The sequence below is a fragment of the Taeniopygia guttata genome, chromosome 6, assembly GCF_048771995.1.
Source record: "Taeniopygia guttata chromosome 6, bTaeGut7.mat, whole genome shotgun sequence".
NCBI classification, from domain to species: Eukaryota; Metazoa; Chordata; class Aves; order Passeriformes; family Estrildidae; genus Taeniopygia; species Taeniopygia guttata.
Genome location: NC_133031.1, coordinates 13,367,711 through 13,386,362, shown reverse-complemented (window position 1 = coordinate 13,386,362; position 18,652 = coordinate 13,367,711). Strand labels below are relative to the sequence as shown.

Sequence of the window (18,652 nt, the reverse complement as noted above, 5' to 3'; positions counted from 1 at the left end):
AAATACACCACTGCATCTCAACTTTCTCATTTCAATGCTCTCACAGTTCACTCATAACACAGAGAAAAAATTCTGTCATGAACTTTCCTGTGTATGGAATGTAAATTGTGAGGGTTATGAAGGACGTGTCTTCTCTTTACATCTTTTCTTACTGCCCTTATGTCCCACTCAGGATGTTTGTCTCACATATTCCTTCTTACAACTGATACCTTCCATATATTAGTGGATTGGTTTTCAAAAGTAGTAATAAAAAGGATATAAGCAAATAGCCTAAATTTCCTCCCAAACTCATTTTTGGAGTAGAGGCAGCTGGGTGAAATGGGACCAAGAGGGGTCCCCATGCAGAGGGGAAGACAACTCCAATGGAGCCAGAAAAGCAGAGCAGCAGCTTCTCACACTGCTGTGATGGGGCTGGGATATGAAGTGTCAACTGGATATGAAGGCTTAGAAGGAAAAGATAAAAGAAAATCGTCACTTAGCTCCAATTAACCCACAGCTTGGGAGAGGTTTGTCTTCTGCTATATGCTCAGTAAAACCAAATATTTTTAGGGAGGATATATTATTAACTATCTTGAAAAGCAGCAGAAAAAATGTTTTATTATAGTTCATACTAAAACTTTCTAACAGAGGTAGTAGTCCTCATTACATTTGAAAGTCTTGCTTTATTATAACAAAGTTTTTAGTACTTTGCAGAACATATGAATGCTGAAAGATTTGTTTGAAATCTAAAGAATGATTCATCAGATATTCCCACAAAGTGTTAGAAGGCTAAAAATGTCTAAACTACATGACAACAATCAAAGAGTTTGCAAGATGTGGTATAGAAATATTTTATCCAAACTTACTGGAAAATCTAGAAATCCACTTGACCATGCTGAAAAAATGGATGTTGAATGGAAAGGGCTTCAGTTAATTTTGATTTCTTTCTGATTTGCTAGAGATGTCCTGAGCTCTAGCCTAGCCACTGGAAAAAAAAAAAAAAAGGGCATTGAAAACCATTTGTGCCATGCTCCAGTTTACCAAGGAATTCCACTAGAAGCATCCAAAAGTTAGAAAAACAATGAAGCTCCCATGTCATAGAAAGCAGATTTTAAATCATACATTAGCATTTCTAACAAAATAGATACGTTAAAATAAGGTATAATTAAAATTACCCCACGGGTGGGGTAAGTTGTATCAGTCTTTAAAATTGCCTGATGAACAAGTTGGGATGTGAGGGGGCAGCTGCAGTGGCTCTGCTGTGTGTGAAATAGGGCTGGGGACAACTCTGAGCTGATCCCATCACTACAGTGATTTCATAGGTCTGTAAAGCCTCTCTTCTGACTGCCACACTACATTACAGATGTGACTTTTCTCCTTAGTGTACTTTGTTCTGGATTTCTGCATGCTTTGGTTACTTTTGCTAATACAGTTTTTCATAGAAGTATAGCTGTGAAGAGAACCAAAGATACAAACATAATGAATGGCTTCTCTGTGTATTTCTGAGTGGTTTTTTGCATTGTGATTTTATAGATCGTCTTGTTTTCTGCACATGGTAAAGGCATTAAATCAAAAGAAAGAATGAAGAAAATAGAGATTAGAAAATTGCAACATTATTAGATGGACTTAAGGTAGATCTCCCTTTCCTATTTTGGCACTTGACAGAGGTGTTCATCACACTGCCTAGAAGTCTATCCTGAGTCTTTGCAGAGGCTTGAGGTAGTATTGTTTTGTACAGGGGTAAGAAGAACATGAACATGTCCACGGTCTTGTAAGTAAAATAGGGCATAAGATTCAGAAGATTATTAGTGTTTTAGTCCAATTGCTGTGTGCATCCAAAACAGCATTTGGTTTTCCCAGGTTCAGATCAGAGGGTTAATCAAAACATTTAGTTACCAAGGGCCACAAGCTTTTTTGCCTGGGCAGCAGGCAAAAAAGCAGATGCTGTGTTACTACCTTTTGTTATTTCCCTAGCGTTTTTTTATAAAGCTTAATGCAGAAGGTGGCCAAAGGGTATGTACCTTACTCATAGAACTCTTTGCAGTGTACTAATCTCTTAAACAGGATAGGACTCAATCATGTGAAAGGGTCTTTTTTTTTCCTGTGCTTTTAAATACTGGGTTTTTCTTCCACATGTCTTTTTGGAAGGAGTTTATTTGATTATGTAAAAATTAGTTATGCATGAAAGACACTTGATGCAGAGGCAAAGGATTTTAATTTTTGTTTTTTCAAGTACATGGTTGATTTTTTACTGGGATGCAGCCCTTAGATTTATAACAGCTTCAACTGATTCAACCTACTGTGAAACACTAAGAAAAATCGACAAGGCCACTGATCCATGTATTCTGTGTATTTCAGCTATGTAATTGTAAGCCTTCTAAAGAGTTTTTTGAATCCCTTGAATCAATAGTAAAATATATACATATCCAGGGAACTAATTCTTGGGCAAATAACCTGCTCTAGACAAATACTGTAAGGAACTACCCTGCTGTGTTCAGCAGTGCAGCAAAACTCATATGAATAAAGATTGGCCCCTGAGATAAACCTTTAAATCTTTGGTCATAGAAAATTTGCATTGCTAAAGGATTATATTATGACTCAGTGGGCAATAACTGCTATTACAGCTACTTGAAGAGATTTTCCTTACCCATTTATTCTTTCTTTCCCTGCTCTTTTCTCAGCATACCTCTCACAATGATGTTGCAGTAGAACATGATGCTGTCTGCTTGTACAGTCTGCTTGATACTGAAGTATCCAAACGGGTGATTTGTTCTCCACTCCTCTGCAGCCTCTCCTTCTTTTGCTGTTGGTGGTCTGCATCTTTGTTACAGGTGTTGATCTCTTTGATTAAGTTTTTGCAGTATCACCAAAAAGAGGCAAGGCAAGAGAGAAGTGAGAATTATGCCCAAAGGCTACCTCACTTGAAGCAGTTGAAGATAAGCATCATGCTGTTTGTGTTGAGCAATCAAAGGCACCTGAACATATAAACGTGTTCACATCATTACCTTGTTCACCATAAAAAATTGGTGTTCCATGGGCATGTCTGTTGCATCATCACAACTAAAGGACATGCTTCTGACTTCTTAAAAATACACTCTTCAGAGAGGTGTCTTGGCATGGAAAGCAAAGAGCAGTACCACAAGGACATGGTTTGCTTCTGTGCCAAGCAGTGACTGACAGGACTGAGATTTGGGAACTTTGTCAGTAGCATAGTTTTGCATTGACAGCGTATGCTAAACGGACAAACATCACCTCCTACTTTGAGATAAAAGGGACTTCTCTGAAAATCTTCCAGCTCTTCTCCTTAATCACCTACAGCTGGTCCAAGTAAGGGTCTCCTCTTTCCCCCCGTAGAGCACCAACACCTGTCTCCCCTCCCCTGTGGGGCTGAGATGGGACAGCAGCCAGCAGCAGGCACGCCCCCAGACCCTGAGGTCCCTGGGGCCTCAACAGAGCCACACAAAGCACAGCCAAAGAGACTGCTCTTCCACCCCTGCATAAAAAAGGTGCTTCCCAGTACAGACCTGCTTCTCCCAGTAGTATGTGTCTTCAGTGAGTTGTGTTAATAGTTATTGCCTGAAATAACCTTCCTTGTGATGTAATTTGACATACTGCTGTCAGAGGGGCTTAAACATAGTAATCTTTAAAAATGTTGGGAATTTGCCCTAGAGAAAAAACTGTTATGATTAATTTCTACAAATGATAAACCACTCCTTCTTCAAAATACTGCATGCTATGAAGTGTGATTTAATCCATTTGACTACAGAGCCTGATGCTTCTGACAACTGTGACTCAAATGTCATCACAGAAAGTGATATTTCAAGTGGCAGGGTGGGATTAGAAACCTGCTGAAGATTTGTCAAAGGAGAAGTAAGTACATAATTTTTAGATAAGTGATTTGTCTACTCTAAACCACTTCCTCTGAAAGACAGGCAGCTTTAAAAGAGAAACTTACACTGTTACACTAGAAAGAGCCATTTAATTGCAGAGAGATACTACTTATGACAGTAGGTAGAGAAAAAAAACATAGGATACTGGGGAATGTATTTTCTCTACAGAAAAAATAAAATTACTTTTCACTCTCAGAAAATAACTTAATCGAGGCTTGTATGAGAAAGGCGCCAGTCTCAGTATCTGGGACCTCACTACCACCTGATGCTTTCTTGTTGCTGCTTCATGTGCTTTGTCAAAATATGAAAAAACACCATGATAGCTTATGAATTGTGAAAACTCTGTAAATGCAGTAAAACCTGAAACAAGTACAGAAATGTTAATTTGATCAAGAATTCGTGCAACTTTAGAGAAATTATCAATTTCATTCACATCCACCAAGTCTGAATGCTTCGACAGTCCCCTAAAACTTGTGCTTCCTATATCTATTCTGCCAGTCTAGCTGTATAATTTACATCTCCTTAATGATCTGTCTACTCGGAAAGGCAATGAAAAAATTGTATGAGGCTCTGTACTTTTCTTCCATGTGACTGAATCTGAAATTTGACCAACTGCAAGGGAAACTATATTTTGTGTAAAAGTTTGTTACAGCAGCCCCATGGGTCCACCTGCATCTATGAGAACCTGGCTGAAGGCTTGCCCAAGCTGTACAGACTTTGGACCCTGGACCACCTGTAGCAGCTGTGTTGTTGTGAAGTGTTCCTTTAGCCACACTTGAGCAGCTCTAAGATTGCACAAAGTGTGGAGGGTTTGGTTTGCAGTTATGCTTGGTCTGATGGCTGTGGAAAGAAAGAAATAACCCTGTCTGACAGGCTGACCTTGAGATCCTACACAGGAATGGAAGTTAAGTGAGAGCACACATTACTCTTACCTGCTTGCAGTGGATTCCCTGAGGGGAAAAAAAAAAAGTACATGAAATCTGACAATGCTTTTTTGTGGAATCATTTTTCAGAGAAGAGCTGCTCTTTGATATCTGTGATAGTTTGCTGCTCCGATCTGTCATGTTGCCAACTCTGCTGAGGTATTTGGGAAGCACAGTTAAGTGACTGTAAGCATGGCAAGGGAAGCTGGGGCCGTTTTTTCACTGAAAAGAATTTTGCTGGAAAGACAGTATGTTTTTCAAGTCCTCTTGTTTTTATTGTTTGTATTTTGTTTTGTTTCTCGCTGGAACCTGGCGGCTGCTTCAATGCGAGAGGGCCGGGTGCGCCTTTAAGAGGTGGAGGTGCCTTTGTGCAGGTTGTGCGGGGAAGGAAGTGGCTCTGCACCGCGGAGGGTGGCAGGAAAAGGCTGGTGCTCGGCTGGCCACAACTTAAACTGCCAGTTTTCCCTTTGAGAGCCAGCAAAGAATTGTCACATTAGCTTCCTGGGGGTTGATTGTTTGTTGCCTTTTTTTTTTTTTTTCCCCCTTCGGGACTGTCAGTTGAAACGCTGACCACCGCAGGCACAGCTGGACATGTTTAAAACTCTGCCGTGGGCAGCCCTGAACTGGCAGTGGCGTGGGAACGGGTGATGGCTCGGGAGCAGAGCGCGGCCGGCAAAGGTGAAGACCTGAACTCGCAAACACAGCCCAAGGCACCTGCCCGGGCTGGGCTGTCCCGCAGGTGACAGCGGTTCGGGTGACAGCGGTTCCGGTGGCAGCCCGCAGCCCCCGCCCGTCTGCCTCAGTTTCCCCTGGCGGCGGAGGGACGGCGCCCGTCGCTCCGCCGAGCAGGAGCGCTGGGGCGCCCTGGGGCCCGCAGCCGGCGCCGCCGCTCCAGGGACCTCCCCCGCCGGCCCGCCCGGGCCCGGCCCGGCCCGGCCCGCCGGTACCTCCGGCCCGCCGGTACCTCCCGCCCGCCGGTACCTCCCGCCCGGCGCGGGGCGGCGGCCGGTCCGGAAGGAAACTCCCGGCCGAGGGGGCCGCCCGCCCCGGGCGCTGCTCCGCCGCCGAGGCTGCCCTGGACGCTAATTAGCATGACTAGTTTGATGGATTTAGTCAACAGCATTCAGCAAACAGGGTAGGGGGGAAGCAAGGGTACACGATTTCCCAAATCGCAAGACTTTTCAGCCCCGGTGCCCTTAATGGTTTGTTACGCGGGCTCGAACAAGTGTTGTTTCCAATTAATTGATCGAGGGGATTTATTTTAGTATTTTGACTGGGTGCCAGAGACAGAGGCTTTGTCCTAGCGTTTTAAGCACCACCCCTCCTTGCAAGTTTGAAATGTGAGCTGCCTGGGTGGTTTTTTTTTTTCCTCCTCTCTTTCTCTCTCTTCCTTCTGGCAAAGTGGCTGTGTGTGTGTGTGTGCGCGTGTGTGCACGAGAATGAGAGAAGGACATACCTCTCTGTGTAATGGGAAAGCAAGACATGGATCACTAGAGACAGAAAAGAGAACCATCAATATCAGTAACATGCAGCTGAGGTGAGATTTTTCTGAGTGTTTGATTTTCTTAAAACCCTTTCGGAAGATTTACAGCAGCCTTCTGCCATGCTGTGTGCCGAAGATGTACTCCTAAGCAATGTCATAGGGATGCTTACATGTCTATCGCCGTTTTAGGTCTGTTCGCGTACGTGTGAAGTTTTAAAGCTTAACCTGATTCTCTTTATTGTCTCTAGAGGGTTGTAGCTTGAGCACAAATAGCCTGTTGGCAAGTACGGCATGAGCCCATTAGCAAGGCTCCATCTGTGATTGGTTTTGCCTGGAAACCGGGAGACAAGCAATGAATAATTGATGCGTGTTGTGCAGTAGCTGGACAGGCAAAGAGGAGAGAGAGAGGGAGAAACAGAGCAGGGTGCCCTCAGAGGGGGAGAGCGAACAAGCTTGAAAATAGCTACTGGCTGCCTTGTGCCGAGATGAAGGCAACCCCGGCTGTCTTTGTTCTGCACTGGCTGGTTTCTGCCTAGAAGTGTTTGCAGACATATGTGGCCTCTCTGCAGCAGCAGAGGCAGGCGCGCAGAGGAGGGGCGGCAGAGGAAGCCCAGGCTTGTGAATGGGATGTAACTCGGGGGTAAGTTGGTTCCGGGGGGGCGGCGGCCGTGCGTGCGGGAGCGGGGCCGTGTGCGGGAGCGCCTTGGCCCCGGGAGAGCCCGTGCCGTGTGCGTGCCCGTGTGTGCGGGTGTCTCCGTGCGTGTGCGGGAGCGGCCGCATTGTGGGAGCGGCGGCGCGGGGCTGGCAGCGCTGGCAGCGGGCTCTGCCCGGCCCGGCCCTGCCCTGCCCGGCTCTGCCCGGCTCGGCCCTGCCCGCCGCTGCCCCGCGGCTCAGCCCGCGGCGGGCGCAGCAGCCTTGCTCGCTGCATCTGCAGTCACACAGCCAAAAGGCAACGCCAATTATCAGTGGCCTTTCCTGCAACTTTAGCCTGTCTGGCACTGTCAGAACGTGACAAGCTGTTCTGCAAACAGCAGTGACAATACTGCTGCCACCATTTCATTTTTGCTGTCTTTATAAAGACCTTGCCATGAAGAACTCACATCTGTGGCGAGTGCTTTCATAGAAGATCTCAAAGTAGTATTGGTATCAATGACAGTCTCGGGTATTCCAGTTGACAAGTATTTTCCCCCTTATGTTGAGCAGTAACAAGTGTCTTGTTTATTCTTTTCCTTTGTAAAAACGAAAAAGGTTATTTAATTTGCATATGATTTAAGGAGTTTTCAGAAAGTTTCAAACTAGTGACACCAGACTGGAATTTGGGACGTTAGTTTTATTGCTTAGTTTAGTTAGCTGGTTTAATGCAAATAGTATCTAAAAACTGGATAAAATATCATATATCAATGTTTTCCAAAAACAAAATGTAAAGGATCTATACAGCTTCAGTGTTTGCAATTCAATGTTGACAGCACAGTCTGTTGGGGGAAGAGAGGTTGCTGTTGTAGATAACAGCTCTTTGAATTGGTAAAATCGCTGTGTAAGGTAAAATTGACTTTGCATAAAGTAGCATCAATGATTTTGGGCCCAATAAAGCCACTGTCAAAACAAGTTGTGACTTCAGTCATGCAAACCGCTTGTCCTGAGTTTAAGTGAGCCCATTACAAGATCCAGTTAAAAATCCCTTACTCTCTGTCATCATTCATGAAATAAACACTGTTTGTAGACATCTCATGGTGAACTGGTTAAATTGAGCCCACATTTATGACAACTTACCTTGGCTCATAATACTCTAGAAGACATTGTTCATTCTGCAAATCTGTAGATTTTAGAATGAAAAGTTACTGTGGAGACAGTTTCTTTCGAGAAGTCATATCTCAGGTTAAGCTAACCAGGTCATTAGGCTGGGTTGACCTAAGAAAAGCAATTAGCATGACTGAACACTACTTGGAATTGGAAGTACATAAAACTGAGATCCAGCTAAAATTGCTCTACGTAGCCTAATACTTCCTGTAGTTTTTGTTCAAGTTAGAAGTTTATTACAGTTATATTGGTAATAAAGTAATCATCAGCATGTAATCATGAGTTGAAGGGCCTCTGAGTGGAGAAGAAGCCTGTTTCTCCATGCTGTCACGAATCTGCTTAGCAGAATTTTGTTCCTCTTTTAGCTTAGCGTTTAATTTGAGGTGGCAGCTAAAGTGCAATAGAACATGTGAACAAAAGTTTGGGTTTATGTAAATTTATTTCAGTAGAACTCAGTAATGCTCCAGTTTAAATGAACATAAGAGTGTTACCAAAGGCTTGGTATCAAATTTATGGTCAAAGTTTGATTTAAAAAACTACTTAACATTGATTTGATTCCCACCCACCCCACTTTTACCCTTTTCTGGAGGAACCATCAGAAAATCCCTGGGGAATTACATCTGCAAATGCAGTGAAATTTCACTAGTAAAGAAGTCATCTGAATGAGTGAAGTACAGTTTCATGTTAGCAGTTGAAAATACTGATCATAAGAGAGATTTGAAACACAGTCATAAGCCTTTAATCTTGTGTAGATTGTAGTAGAATGGGTACAAATGTCAAAGCTGTGCTTGTCAATGTCTCTGTGATCCTGGCTGAAATGTTGCTGTGTTCATATTTCAGTGAAACACGTGCGCTCTCTTGGTATTACTTGTGCTGAAAGTAGCATTTAGTCCTGGGACCCTTATGCTGGATGAATGCTCCAGGAACATCAAGAAAAGTTGTCCACATGTAGTGGATAGGGGACAGCTGTTGGTTACAAAGCAAAGAAGCAGAGCATGCAAACCAGCAATGAGAGAAAAATAGAGAATACTTAGGCTCAATGAATAAACAATTTGTTGTTGTAGTAACAGGTGCTGTATTAATTACAGTGAGATAGTTTAGAGAGAATAGTCTGGCAAAACAGGCTTGCTGTTGCCATAAGAGTTAGTACAGCAATTAGTTCAAGACAGTCTCTGAATCCAATGCCCCAAGTCCCTGCAATTACAAGATGTGTAACTAAGACAAGAGAACAGTGTTTTTCTATGTCATGAGGTAAGCTGAGGACACAGAAGTTCCCACGTTATCCTCAGTTGTCACTGGGACTGTGACAATGCAAGGCTGCTTTCTCATGACCATTACATCAGCAAAAGGGATATTGCTGATCAACAGTGACCAGAAATCATTAGAGTGAAGTCATCAGGAAGCTGTCACTCTATGGGATGGCACAACCATGACTTTTTTCCACGTAACAAAAGAATAGACTGTAGATTATATTTAACAATATTAAAAGAGCTAATCAGGGTAGGACCTAACCAGCAGAAACCAAATAACCCCAATACCTTATCGTGTGAAGCATTGTTTAAATTATATTCCAGAGATCTCAGTGGAGACGCTCTGTGGTTTGGTTCCTCTCAGCTGGAAAACAGAGTGCCACAGGAAATACCTTCCTCTGAGGCTGCTCTGGCTAGGGGAACTTCTGGTTTCTCTTGGGTGGAACAAACAGAAGCTGCTCCTAACAGACTGCCATGAAACTGCTTGTAAGCAGCTGGACAGCAAGGATTTTGCTCAAGAAAAAAAAAAGGTGGGGCAAAGTGGCTTCCTCCCAGCACTGCTCAGCTATTGCTGCATTGCTGTTCAGAGCTGTGCAAGTAGAGCTGGGTGATCTAATTGAAGCCTTGCTGGGCATGTGGAGAGCTGTGCAGGCTGAGCAGATGCTTCACTGCTTCTGGTACCTTGCAGGACACAGCAGAGACATATCCAGAGGCTTTTTTTTTAAAAAATCATGTATCAAATGACCCCACTGTCTGTCCACTAAATTCCCTAGAGTTTGTTTTCCTTGTACTGCCTTTCCAGAGGAAACCAGAAAGTTCTGTGAAATAAACCAGTAAACATGACATGTGATTCACTGTAGTATGGTGTTACTGGTTGTTTCTTTGAAGTAAGCAAAACAAAAAATAAATTAATTAAAAATAGCTAAAAGTTAACACACTTGAAAGAATATATTAAGTTAATATCATTTGGCTCTTCTAACAGCAGGATAGGAACCAAAATTCTAAGGGGTATACCTTCTTATAAAATGCTGAATCAAAACAATGTTTTGGTATATAAAACAATTGCTTTAGAAGTAACTAAAAACAATTTGAAGTTACTGAACAAAGCCTTTTAAACCAGCATGTAAAATGATGAGCTAGTCTTCGAATGAAATGGCTGTTTCACTAATTGTGAGAGGTACACCAATGCACAGTAAAGCAAAGCAGTAATAGCTTTCAAGGCATGGGGGAAGTGTGTCTATCCATTTATCATTGAGGGAAAGCAGCCAGACAGTCTGGCTTTCACTGACAATTCAGTAAGGAAGCAAGAGAAACCCAGAAAGATCACAGACAGGTTTTTTATTCCTGTTTTTAATTGAAAGTTACTTGAAGAATTTTCTCCTTAAAATCAAGACAAAGTATAGTTATAAAGAAAAATAAGTGACATTGGGACAGTAATTACTTCAGTAGTGTAGAAGGCTGCCACTCAGCCCACCTCTAGTAAATACTATACATTTCTTCAGTTCTTGACCTGGATCGTTCTTAAATATTCTCTGGAATGTTTGTGTGTTACTAATCCTAAAACTTAGGTTGTTTGGGTTCATTCTATTGACAGTAATTCAGTACAACCAATGACAGTTTTACCTACTTCATAAAAAAAAAAAAAAAAAAGTTAATTTTGTTCTCAGTTGTCTTTATTAGTACCAATAAAATGTTTTGACAGCCAGCTAAGCTCCTAATTCTTGTTGTTTGTTGTAACTAAAGTACAGCTCTCAACATTTTGATGAGTAATCCTTAATGTTTGTTTATAAACTTCTAATCCTCAAACTGAATTTTGTTGTTAGTTGTTTGTGGTTTTTATACCTCCTCAGTGCCCCTTGCGTCTATTAAATTAAGTTTCAGGAGGTAGGCAAGCTGGCCTCTCTGTTGATATCCTGGAAGCAGACAAAATCCCACAATTGTTGCTGAATACAAGCTTGTTAGAATGTTGCTTGGATATAATGTTACAGTACCTGGAGAGGTTCATTCTTTCACAATCTTATCATTGAAACTATCTGTACTGGATTTTCAAAATCATCCTGACCTAACTTAGTTACAAATAAAGTGAGTAGAACTTCAGTAGAAGCAGAACTAGGGCAGACTGGAAGAACTGGGATCCTCATAAAAAGCACTCCTTTACTTATTCCTGACTACCTTGTCGTAGTCAACCTAAGTAGGTAACAGGGAGAGCTAACAGGAGTTTGTCACAGACTCCCTTCAGTTCTCAGTTAGCTATGCTAATCAGTTTTACTGACCTGGTGTTTACTTTTGTCGTTTAATATATTTAACATTTATTAGCAGCCTTATTTCTTCATTAGTATGTAGTAGGAAAAGAAAAAAATACTGGGGAGGGAATGTTGTGTCACTTAGTGCCAGTTACTTATCCATATACCAGGCCAGACTTGAAAGAAGGGTGTTAACAGTACTTTTACTGTCTTATCTACTGACACTATCCAACTGTTTTAGAAAGTTAAGGTTTTCAAGCATCAGCCTAACAGCATGGCTTTCAGAGGAGCCTGTCATGATTTACTTATTCATACAGATTGCAGTGGCTTATGTAGTCTTGATCCTGCTTGATCTGCCAGCAGTATTTGCTCCTATTGATCACAGGCTGTTATTTGACTGCCTTGAGCAGCTTGTAGGTCTCCCTGGTTCTGTTAGCGAGGTCTGCTGCAGATACTTCTCAGCCTTCTCATTTTGCTGCTGTCAGTAGTTTTAACTCCAGATTTCCTGCTCAGGCAGATACTCTGCAGATTTGTGTCACACTGGTTGTGTTTTTCAGTAAGTTTGGGAGCACCTAAGTGAACTATGGTGCTGAACTGGGGTTCTCTCCTGATTTGGCTGTTTAGCTCGAGTTTATAATGCGTGTTTGGCAACGTGCCTGGCTGTCATCTGAAGTTGTGTGTAAAAACTCCTCCTATGCTAGGTGTAATGGAAAACCATATTTTTGAAAATAACCAGCAGTTCTTCATATTCCTGTACATCTTTGCATTCCTACTGTTTTTCCAGCAACAGGGCAATTGAGAGGTTAGGCTGTAAGAAACTCAGAAGACAGTTGTCTTCCACATAGACGAGTACTACTAAATTGTCCTGTTTCAGCCCAATTTCCAAATGGTTATATATGTTTTCTAACTATTTCTTGGGGTAGAAATACTGTAATTCCTTAATGGGCTGATTTACCTCCAAGGTCCTTGAAGTAATTTGTGTCTGTCAAAATGTACTCTTCATTAGAGCAAAGTTGCAGTAGAATCAGGTTAGAAACAAACGTTCATGTAAATTTATATATCGTCTTAGTCCACTAGTAATGGAAGATTTTATTTTTTTTACTTAATGACTTTACAACTTGTAAATATACTTTTAAGATCTTTGCAAAATAGAAGCATAGATGGTCCTTGTGTATATTGTGTTTCTGGTTTTTGTACAAGACTGACCTTTAGAACATGCAGTTAAGCATTTGTCTGTTACTGTTTGAGACCCCTTGTATCATTTTGATAGAAACACAGCCCCTCAAATGTGTCTTTGAGCAGACAGAACAGTTATTTGTAGGCTGGCTTTTTGAAGAAGTACTTGAGATGGAACATTATGAGGACCAAGTGATTTTTATTTGCAAGGAGCACATTTACAATATGTGATGACCCACTCTTTCTATCATGTTTCTGTCTATGTAGACACGTCTAGTAAAACAAGGATGTTTGCTGTCTGGCTTGCCTGACATGCAGCAAACTTCCTCTTTGTCTCTACAAAAAATATCAGGGAGATTAATTCTCTCACAGAGAGAGTTTGGGACTTTGGAGAGTTGATCATTAGTGTGCAATACCCCATAATATTGGATTTTATATTTTGCGATAAGCAGAACAGAGGATAGGATACAGTTTATAATATTTGCTAAGTTAAGAGTAGGTTATAGGAGATCAAAAAATGGAAGTTTTAAAGTCCCATCTTAAGTGCTGACTTTAAATTACTCACTTGAAGCACTCATGAATCATGTTGCAAAGGCAAAAATGTCCTTCTTGTTAAATGACTGTAATCTAAAATGTTATAGAGAGCTAAATGATTTATTGATGTCTATTTCTGAGGCGTTTACCTGCACCTGTAGCCAGCCCATTCCATTTATTTTGGCTTGCTGACAAATTAGCAGGCTATTTGTATGTCAGATTTGGTCAGTAGTCAGCTCCCACCCCCTTACATTTTGAACTGCTTCTAATTTAATTGTTTGTGGTATTGGCAATTTATTATCCAGATAGATGTAATTCAGGGGAGCTCTTTTGCATAGAGAAGAGAAAAAGCAGAAGATCTGTGTATATTCTCATAGTGCCTTGTAGAAAGACAATATGGAGAAGAGAGCAGTTTTCAAGCCTCTTCCTTGCACACAGGCAATGACTTATGCATTACCTTTCTTTCCGCTAATTTGGAATGTCAAATATTAGGTTTCATATTTAGTGGCTGAAATAAGATTAACTCTGTGATTATGGCTGTTGTTGCTGTATCTAGACACCCCTCAAGAGTGAGCAATCCAAATTACATATTGGAGCTTTAACTGCATGTGTAAGATGCATAAATACTCTCAGGGGGAGTTGAAGCAAGTGTTGCCACCTGCAGTGGTTACACTGCAGCGCTTGAGTAAGTTTTGTGGGGTATTGAGGGCAAAATTACTGTTTCTTGCTAAATTGTTTTAACTGCTGGCTTAGATCTTCATCACAGTAAGAATCTGAGCAGTGCTCAGATTGTTCCACTGTTGCACAGAGGCAATTGCAGGTTGCCTGACCTGGGCTGCCAGGATGCTCCCAGCCCCGCTGCTCCTATGTGGCACGGCTGCTGCTGCCAGCTGCAGCTGCTTGCTGCATTTGCCAGAAGAGGACTAGTGAAATCTCTTGTGTGCCTATGTTTTCTTCAGTTTAATTAATCTGATCTTGCACCTTGAGTTGTAAGATAGGAAACTTCGGCTTTGACGCAGCCAAAAAGATTTTCATGTCATGGGAGCATGGCCTGTGCTGGCCCTCCTGGCCACTTGATTCTGCTAGGGAACTGCAGGTGGGGCAAGACTCAGCCATTGTTTTCTCCTCTCAAACAGCTCCATAGTTAACATTGCTGGCACTGTGCAGCTTGAAATGTTTTATGGTCTTACATCCTACTTAACCTTTAATGTTTTCTGTCAGCATCTATTGTGACCTGGCGGCCTATGGTTAGTAGCCTGTGCCCTTGCAGGCTGCCAGATACTGTAATGGAATTAAGCCTTTAAAATTATCAGACCTGTCAAAGGGGCTTATAATCCTGTGAGAGCTTTAAGTGGTTCCTTACCTTTGCTTCAACACACATTTGACCTGGCTGAAGCGGTTTTACTTGCCTGTTTTGGTTTTACTTCCTGTTAATACTTCTAAAACTGGGGGAGGGCAAGGGGAGGAAAAAAATTAATTTCCTTGACATCTTTGAGGAGTATCTTAAGTTCTATCCCAGATAACCTTTTTAATTTTTTATTTTCACTCTCTTGCACTTGTAGATTAAAGTCTGCAGATATTTCTGTGAGAACTTGTTTCTTTGAGTAAGGACATAAGGATGCTTTGTTCTGTGCCTGAATCAGCCGATGTGCACTGAGGGCTGGCACAAGTCAGGAGGGAATGTCAGGCTTGCTTCGGGGGAGGTTGGACTCAACAAAGTGCTCACAGAAGGTGCTGAACCAAAACCTTTGGAAATGAATGTCCTCTGGAGAGTGAATGTAGGAAGGACAGTAAGACTGCAGTTACTCATATTTGCCACATGTCCTTTAATCTGAGCAGAGGATAGTACAAGATTTTGAAATGGTTTACCTTTTGCTAGTTGGTTTTCAGTTACCTGTGGAAATGCTGAAAATAGTTTTATAGCATTTTAGCGGTGTCCCTGTGATTGTAACACAGTGCCTGGTGGTCATTCACACTACAAGTTAATCAGCAGAGAGATACTACATGTATTATATCCAACAGAAATGGAAATACACCATGGGGAGGCAGTTTGACCGTGTTGCATGCAGCCTGTGGCCAGGTCTGCCAGGTCACCTCTTCTGTGCCTGACTCCTGAGCCTCACTTCTTAGCAGTCTTTGTGAAGTGGTTCTGTGTGAGCCATTTCTTTAAGTTACTGCACATTTTAAATGCTATTTTGTTTTTGAGGAGTGATGCAACTTTGGCTTCTGAAATAGTGCCATGCAGACTCAGTTTCTTACCACCACCAGGGTGATGCAAGGTAAGGAAAGAGAATAAAGCTAATAAAATGCTGTTCCAAAATAAAGCAAATAAAATGCTATCTTATTTGAGACTTACTGCATATGGGATAGAGGGAAACATGCAGCAGCCATTTCTTTTGCAAGGAAAAGCCCTTATATTACAGCAAGTTTTGGTTTGTTTTTTTTTTTTTTTACATTTTTACTCTTCCTGTATAGCATAATCAAGCAAGGTAAATAAAGTGGTTCCTGCTGCTAAACTTCGTGCAGGCATTAGCCCATAAATAAAATTAATTTTTAAAAATACATTAGGTTTTCTGAGGTGACTTTAATTGGGATAGATGCTAGAATAAATTGGCCTCTTGGGTAAGGAGGACAAATAGACAAATACCCATCCCCCAAAAAGTAACTCCTGCTACAGTTTTTAGAAAAATTGCACTCAGTACCAAATCCTGAATTGGAATGCTCTGAAATCCTGATTTTCCTACAGGTGTATACCTCTTTTTTGTTTGTTTTTGATATAAAAATCTCAAGAACCTCCCAGGACACCCACTACTAAGCAGGAGAAATGGAGATGTAGGAATGAAACCTGTCATCAGGCAGCCCTGGTGAGTGTCATGAGATGGGCTGTCTCTTCTGATCCAAGAGCTTGAGTATATTGATGGCTAATATTTTTACTTCATGACAGTCTGGTGAATGATCTCATCAGTTGTTGCTAGCAGATGCAAAAACAATGCACTTGTGGCAAGACAGGTATTCTTTCTGTGCTCCTCTTGGGACATGAGTGTCAGACGTGAATGACTTTTCTTTCTCTGTGTAATTGTCCACAGCGTTTCAGAAAGGTACAAAGTAGATTACAACTGTTTCTTAGTGGAGGGAGGGGAGAAGGACCCGTCTCAGACAGCAAATGCCTGTTCATGAAAATTTGGGATTCTTTCTGCCTCCTGGGAAATTAATGTTTTAAGGGTTGTCTAGCTGTTCTAAGAGGAAGTACCTGAACTGTTGCTATTTCTACTGTCATGACAAAGGTGTGATAATGGGTGAAAAAAATGAGGAACAATGAATGTCTTCTTTCAGTACTTACTGTGGTTTATTTAGCTGGATTGCAAAGACATCATGCCTATTTTTAAATAATTTTTTAGTAAACAACAAGGAAAACAGTTTGTGCACTCAGACAAGCAGCTTTCCACAGTGGCCAGATATACCAGTCCTGATTCCCTGCTGTTTTCTTCTTAGTGTCAAGTGAAGCAAAGCTGATGCACTGAAAAATGGGAGCTCTGCCTGTGTTTAGGTTATTTAATCCTCAGTGTTGATTCTTAGTTGTAATGGTTTCTGGTACTGGTTTCTTTACTTTGAGCATCCTACTTCTCAATTGTATGTCTCCTTGTAGTCAGAGCACATGTGCCTGTGAGCACTCAGACTTTGGCCAAGTGATCCAAAATAATGGGTGACAGACACTTCACTTGAAATAGGCATTTGGTTTTCCAGCCATCTCATCAGTTTCAAGGATGTACAAATTGCACAAGGCATCAGGGAGATTGAAATGAGGGAATTTATTTGAATGAAGTAGAGGCTGATCATAAAACAATACTTTATGAGAGTTCAAGATTTCGTGTTTCAGTGGAGTCCTAATAGTAGCCTAAGTAATCCCTCTGCAGCTCAGTTCTGCCTTCTTTATGCTCTGTGTTTACATAATGGCACTTTCCCCTAACATTTTGCTTCTGTGCCTGTGTTTGTGCAGTACTTTGACTGTCAAAATGTCTGACTGCAATATGGAAGTTCATGTCTTAGTGTGAAAGTAATATTTATTATTCATTGTCTCTTCACTGAAATGTCTCTGTATTTGTTGATCTTCACAAAGCATGTCAAACAGCTGTTAATTTTTTAAAAAATTCCCTCTAAGTAGTGCTTGTTACCTTTAAACTGAAGGGTGATTGTGGCTCTCAATTTTCTATCTGTGGAACCACTGTGAACCACCCTTCTAATTAATGCCATTTCAAGCTGTTGTACGGTTTCACTCATAGTATTTGGCAAATTTTTCAAAGTCTTCTTCAGAGAGCTTTAGTTTGTTAACAGACCGAGGCATTTTAAAGAAATGTTACCAGTTGTCACCATCTAAAACTGTGGTATACAGCTGAGTTTTCCCATATGTATTTTCATTGTTTTTGTAATCTGTTTTGAGATCAGTTTTGCATGAATCAAAGGATCCAAGGGGGAAAAAAATATCCAAGTGGCTGTCTCCAGAAGCTTCTGTTGCAGATTTCATTGATGATCAAGATATTTGTGGTCTGTCCTTAACTCTCCTTTTCTTCATAATTACACTAGAGATTGAAAATTGTCTTTCATACTGCATGAGTTGTAACATCTACGTACAAGTAGTGTCTCAAGCAGTGAAATAATCCGCAATCAGATTTCCTGCAGTAATGGTAATTTCTCTCTTAAAAGCAGGAAGATAGCTTCATCTGTGTAGGAAATAGAATATACCTGTATTCTGACTTAACACACCTGTAAATAAGCAGGGAAAAAAGGAAAAATGCAGGAGAAGAAAAGGCTACTACATCAACAATTCTCTGATAGTTACGGAACATCATAAATTACTAACATCATAAATTCAAGTTAAACTTTGCTAGAAATTAGCCATCGGACTGGTAATTTCTGCCTACCTTACACTACTCCTTCATGTTTTTCTACAGAACTGCATGTGCTTCCCTTTTTATAGACTGAGCTCTGAGAACTCATCTGCTCTCCACTGAATTTCCATTTTACATTATACAAAAGGCATGTACCTTTTGGGAGATAGTTTATTACTTGATTTCAGTGATTTCTCTTAAACCTGGAAGAAAGACATTAAGGTATAAATGACAAGGAATTTTGTGGACTGAGGATGAAATCACCTGGAGCAAGATCTGCACATAAAACTTGTGTGTGCATGGAAATGCCATGAAGGACTGTGCTTATTTATAGCACTCAATACGGGCAAAAATGCTAGAATGCGTATTGTTCTACAATAAAAATGCTGTTTTGCTGATGCTGCTTGTTTCACTCAAGGAATCAGTATTAGCTATAAACTAGCCAGATCACTTTTCTTTGCTGATACACACCATATTTACAATAGGCACAC

At 41.2% G+C, this 18,652-nt stretch overlaps 1 protein-coding gene across 13 annotated transcripts in view; it reads left to right on the top strand.

The window, feature by feature from the left end:
* The window catches only part of ZMIZ1 (zinc finger MIZ-type containing 1), a 334,738-nt gene that overhangs the window by 237,545 nt on the left and 78,541 nt on the right, over positions 1-18,652 (top strand). Inside the window, exon 1 of one of the 13 annotated variants that reach the window (XM_072931007.1) lies at positions 5,142-5,470. The exons of 8 other annotated variants lie outside the window; for them this stretch is intronic. In XM_072931007.1, the coding sequence (XP_072787108.1) occupies positions 5,440-5,470 (31 nt within the window). In that variant the 5' untranslated portion in view covers positions 5,142-5,439. Of the gene's footprint in view, positions 1-5,141; positions 5,471-5,788; positions 6,330-6,356; positions 6,916-18,652 lie in introns of those variants that run through there. 4 more of the 13 variants (XM_030275910.4, XM_030275911.4, XM_030275913.4 and 1 more) reach the window with 4 other exon arrangements.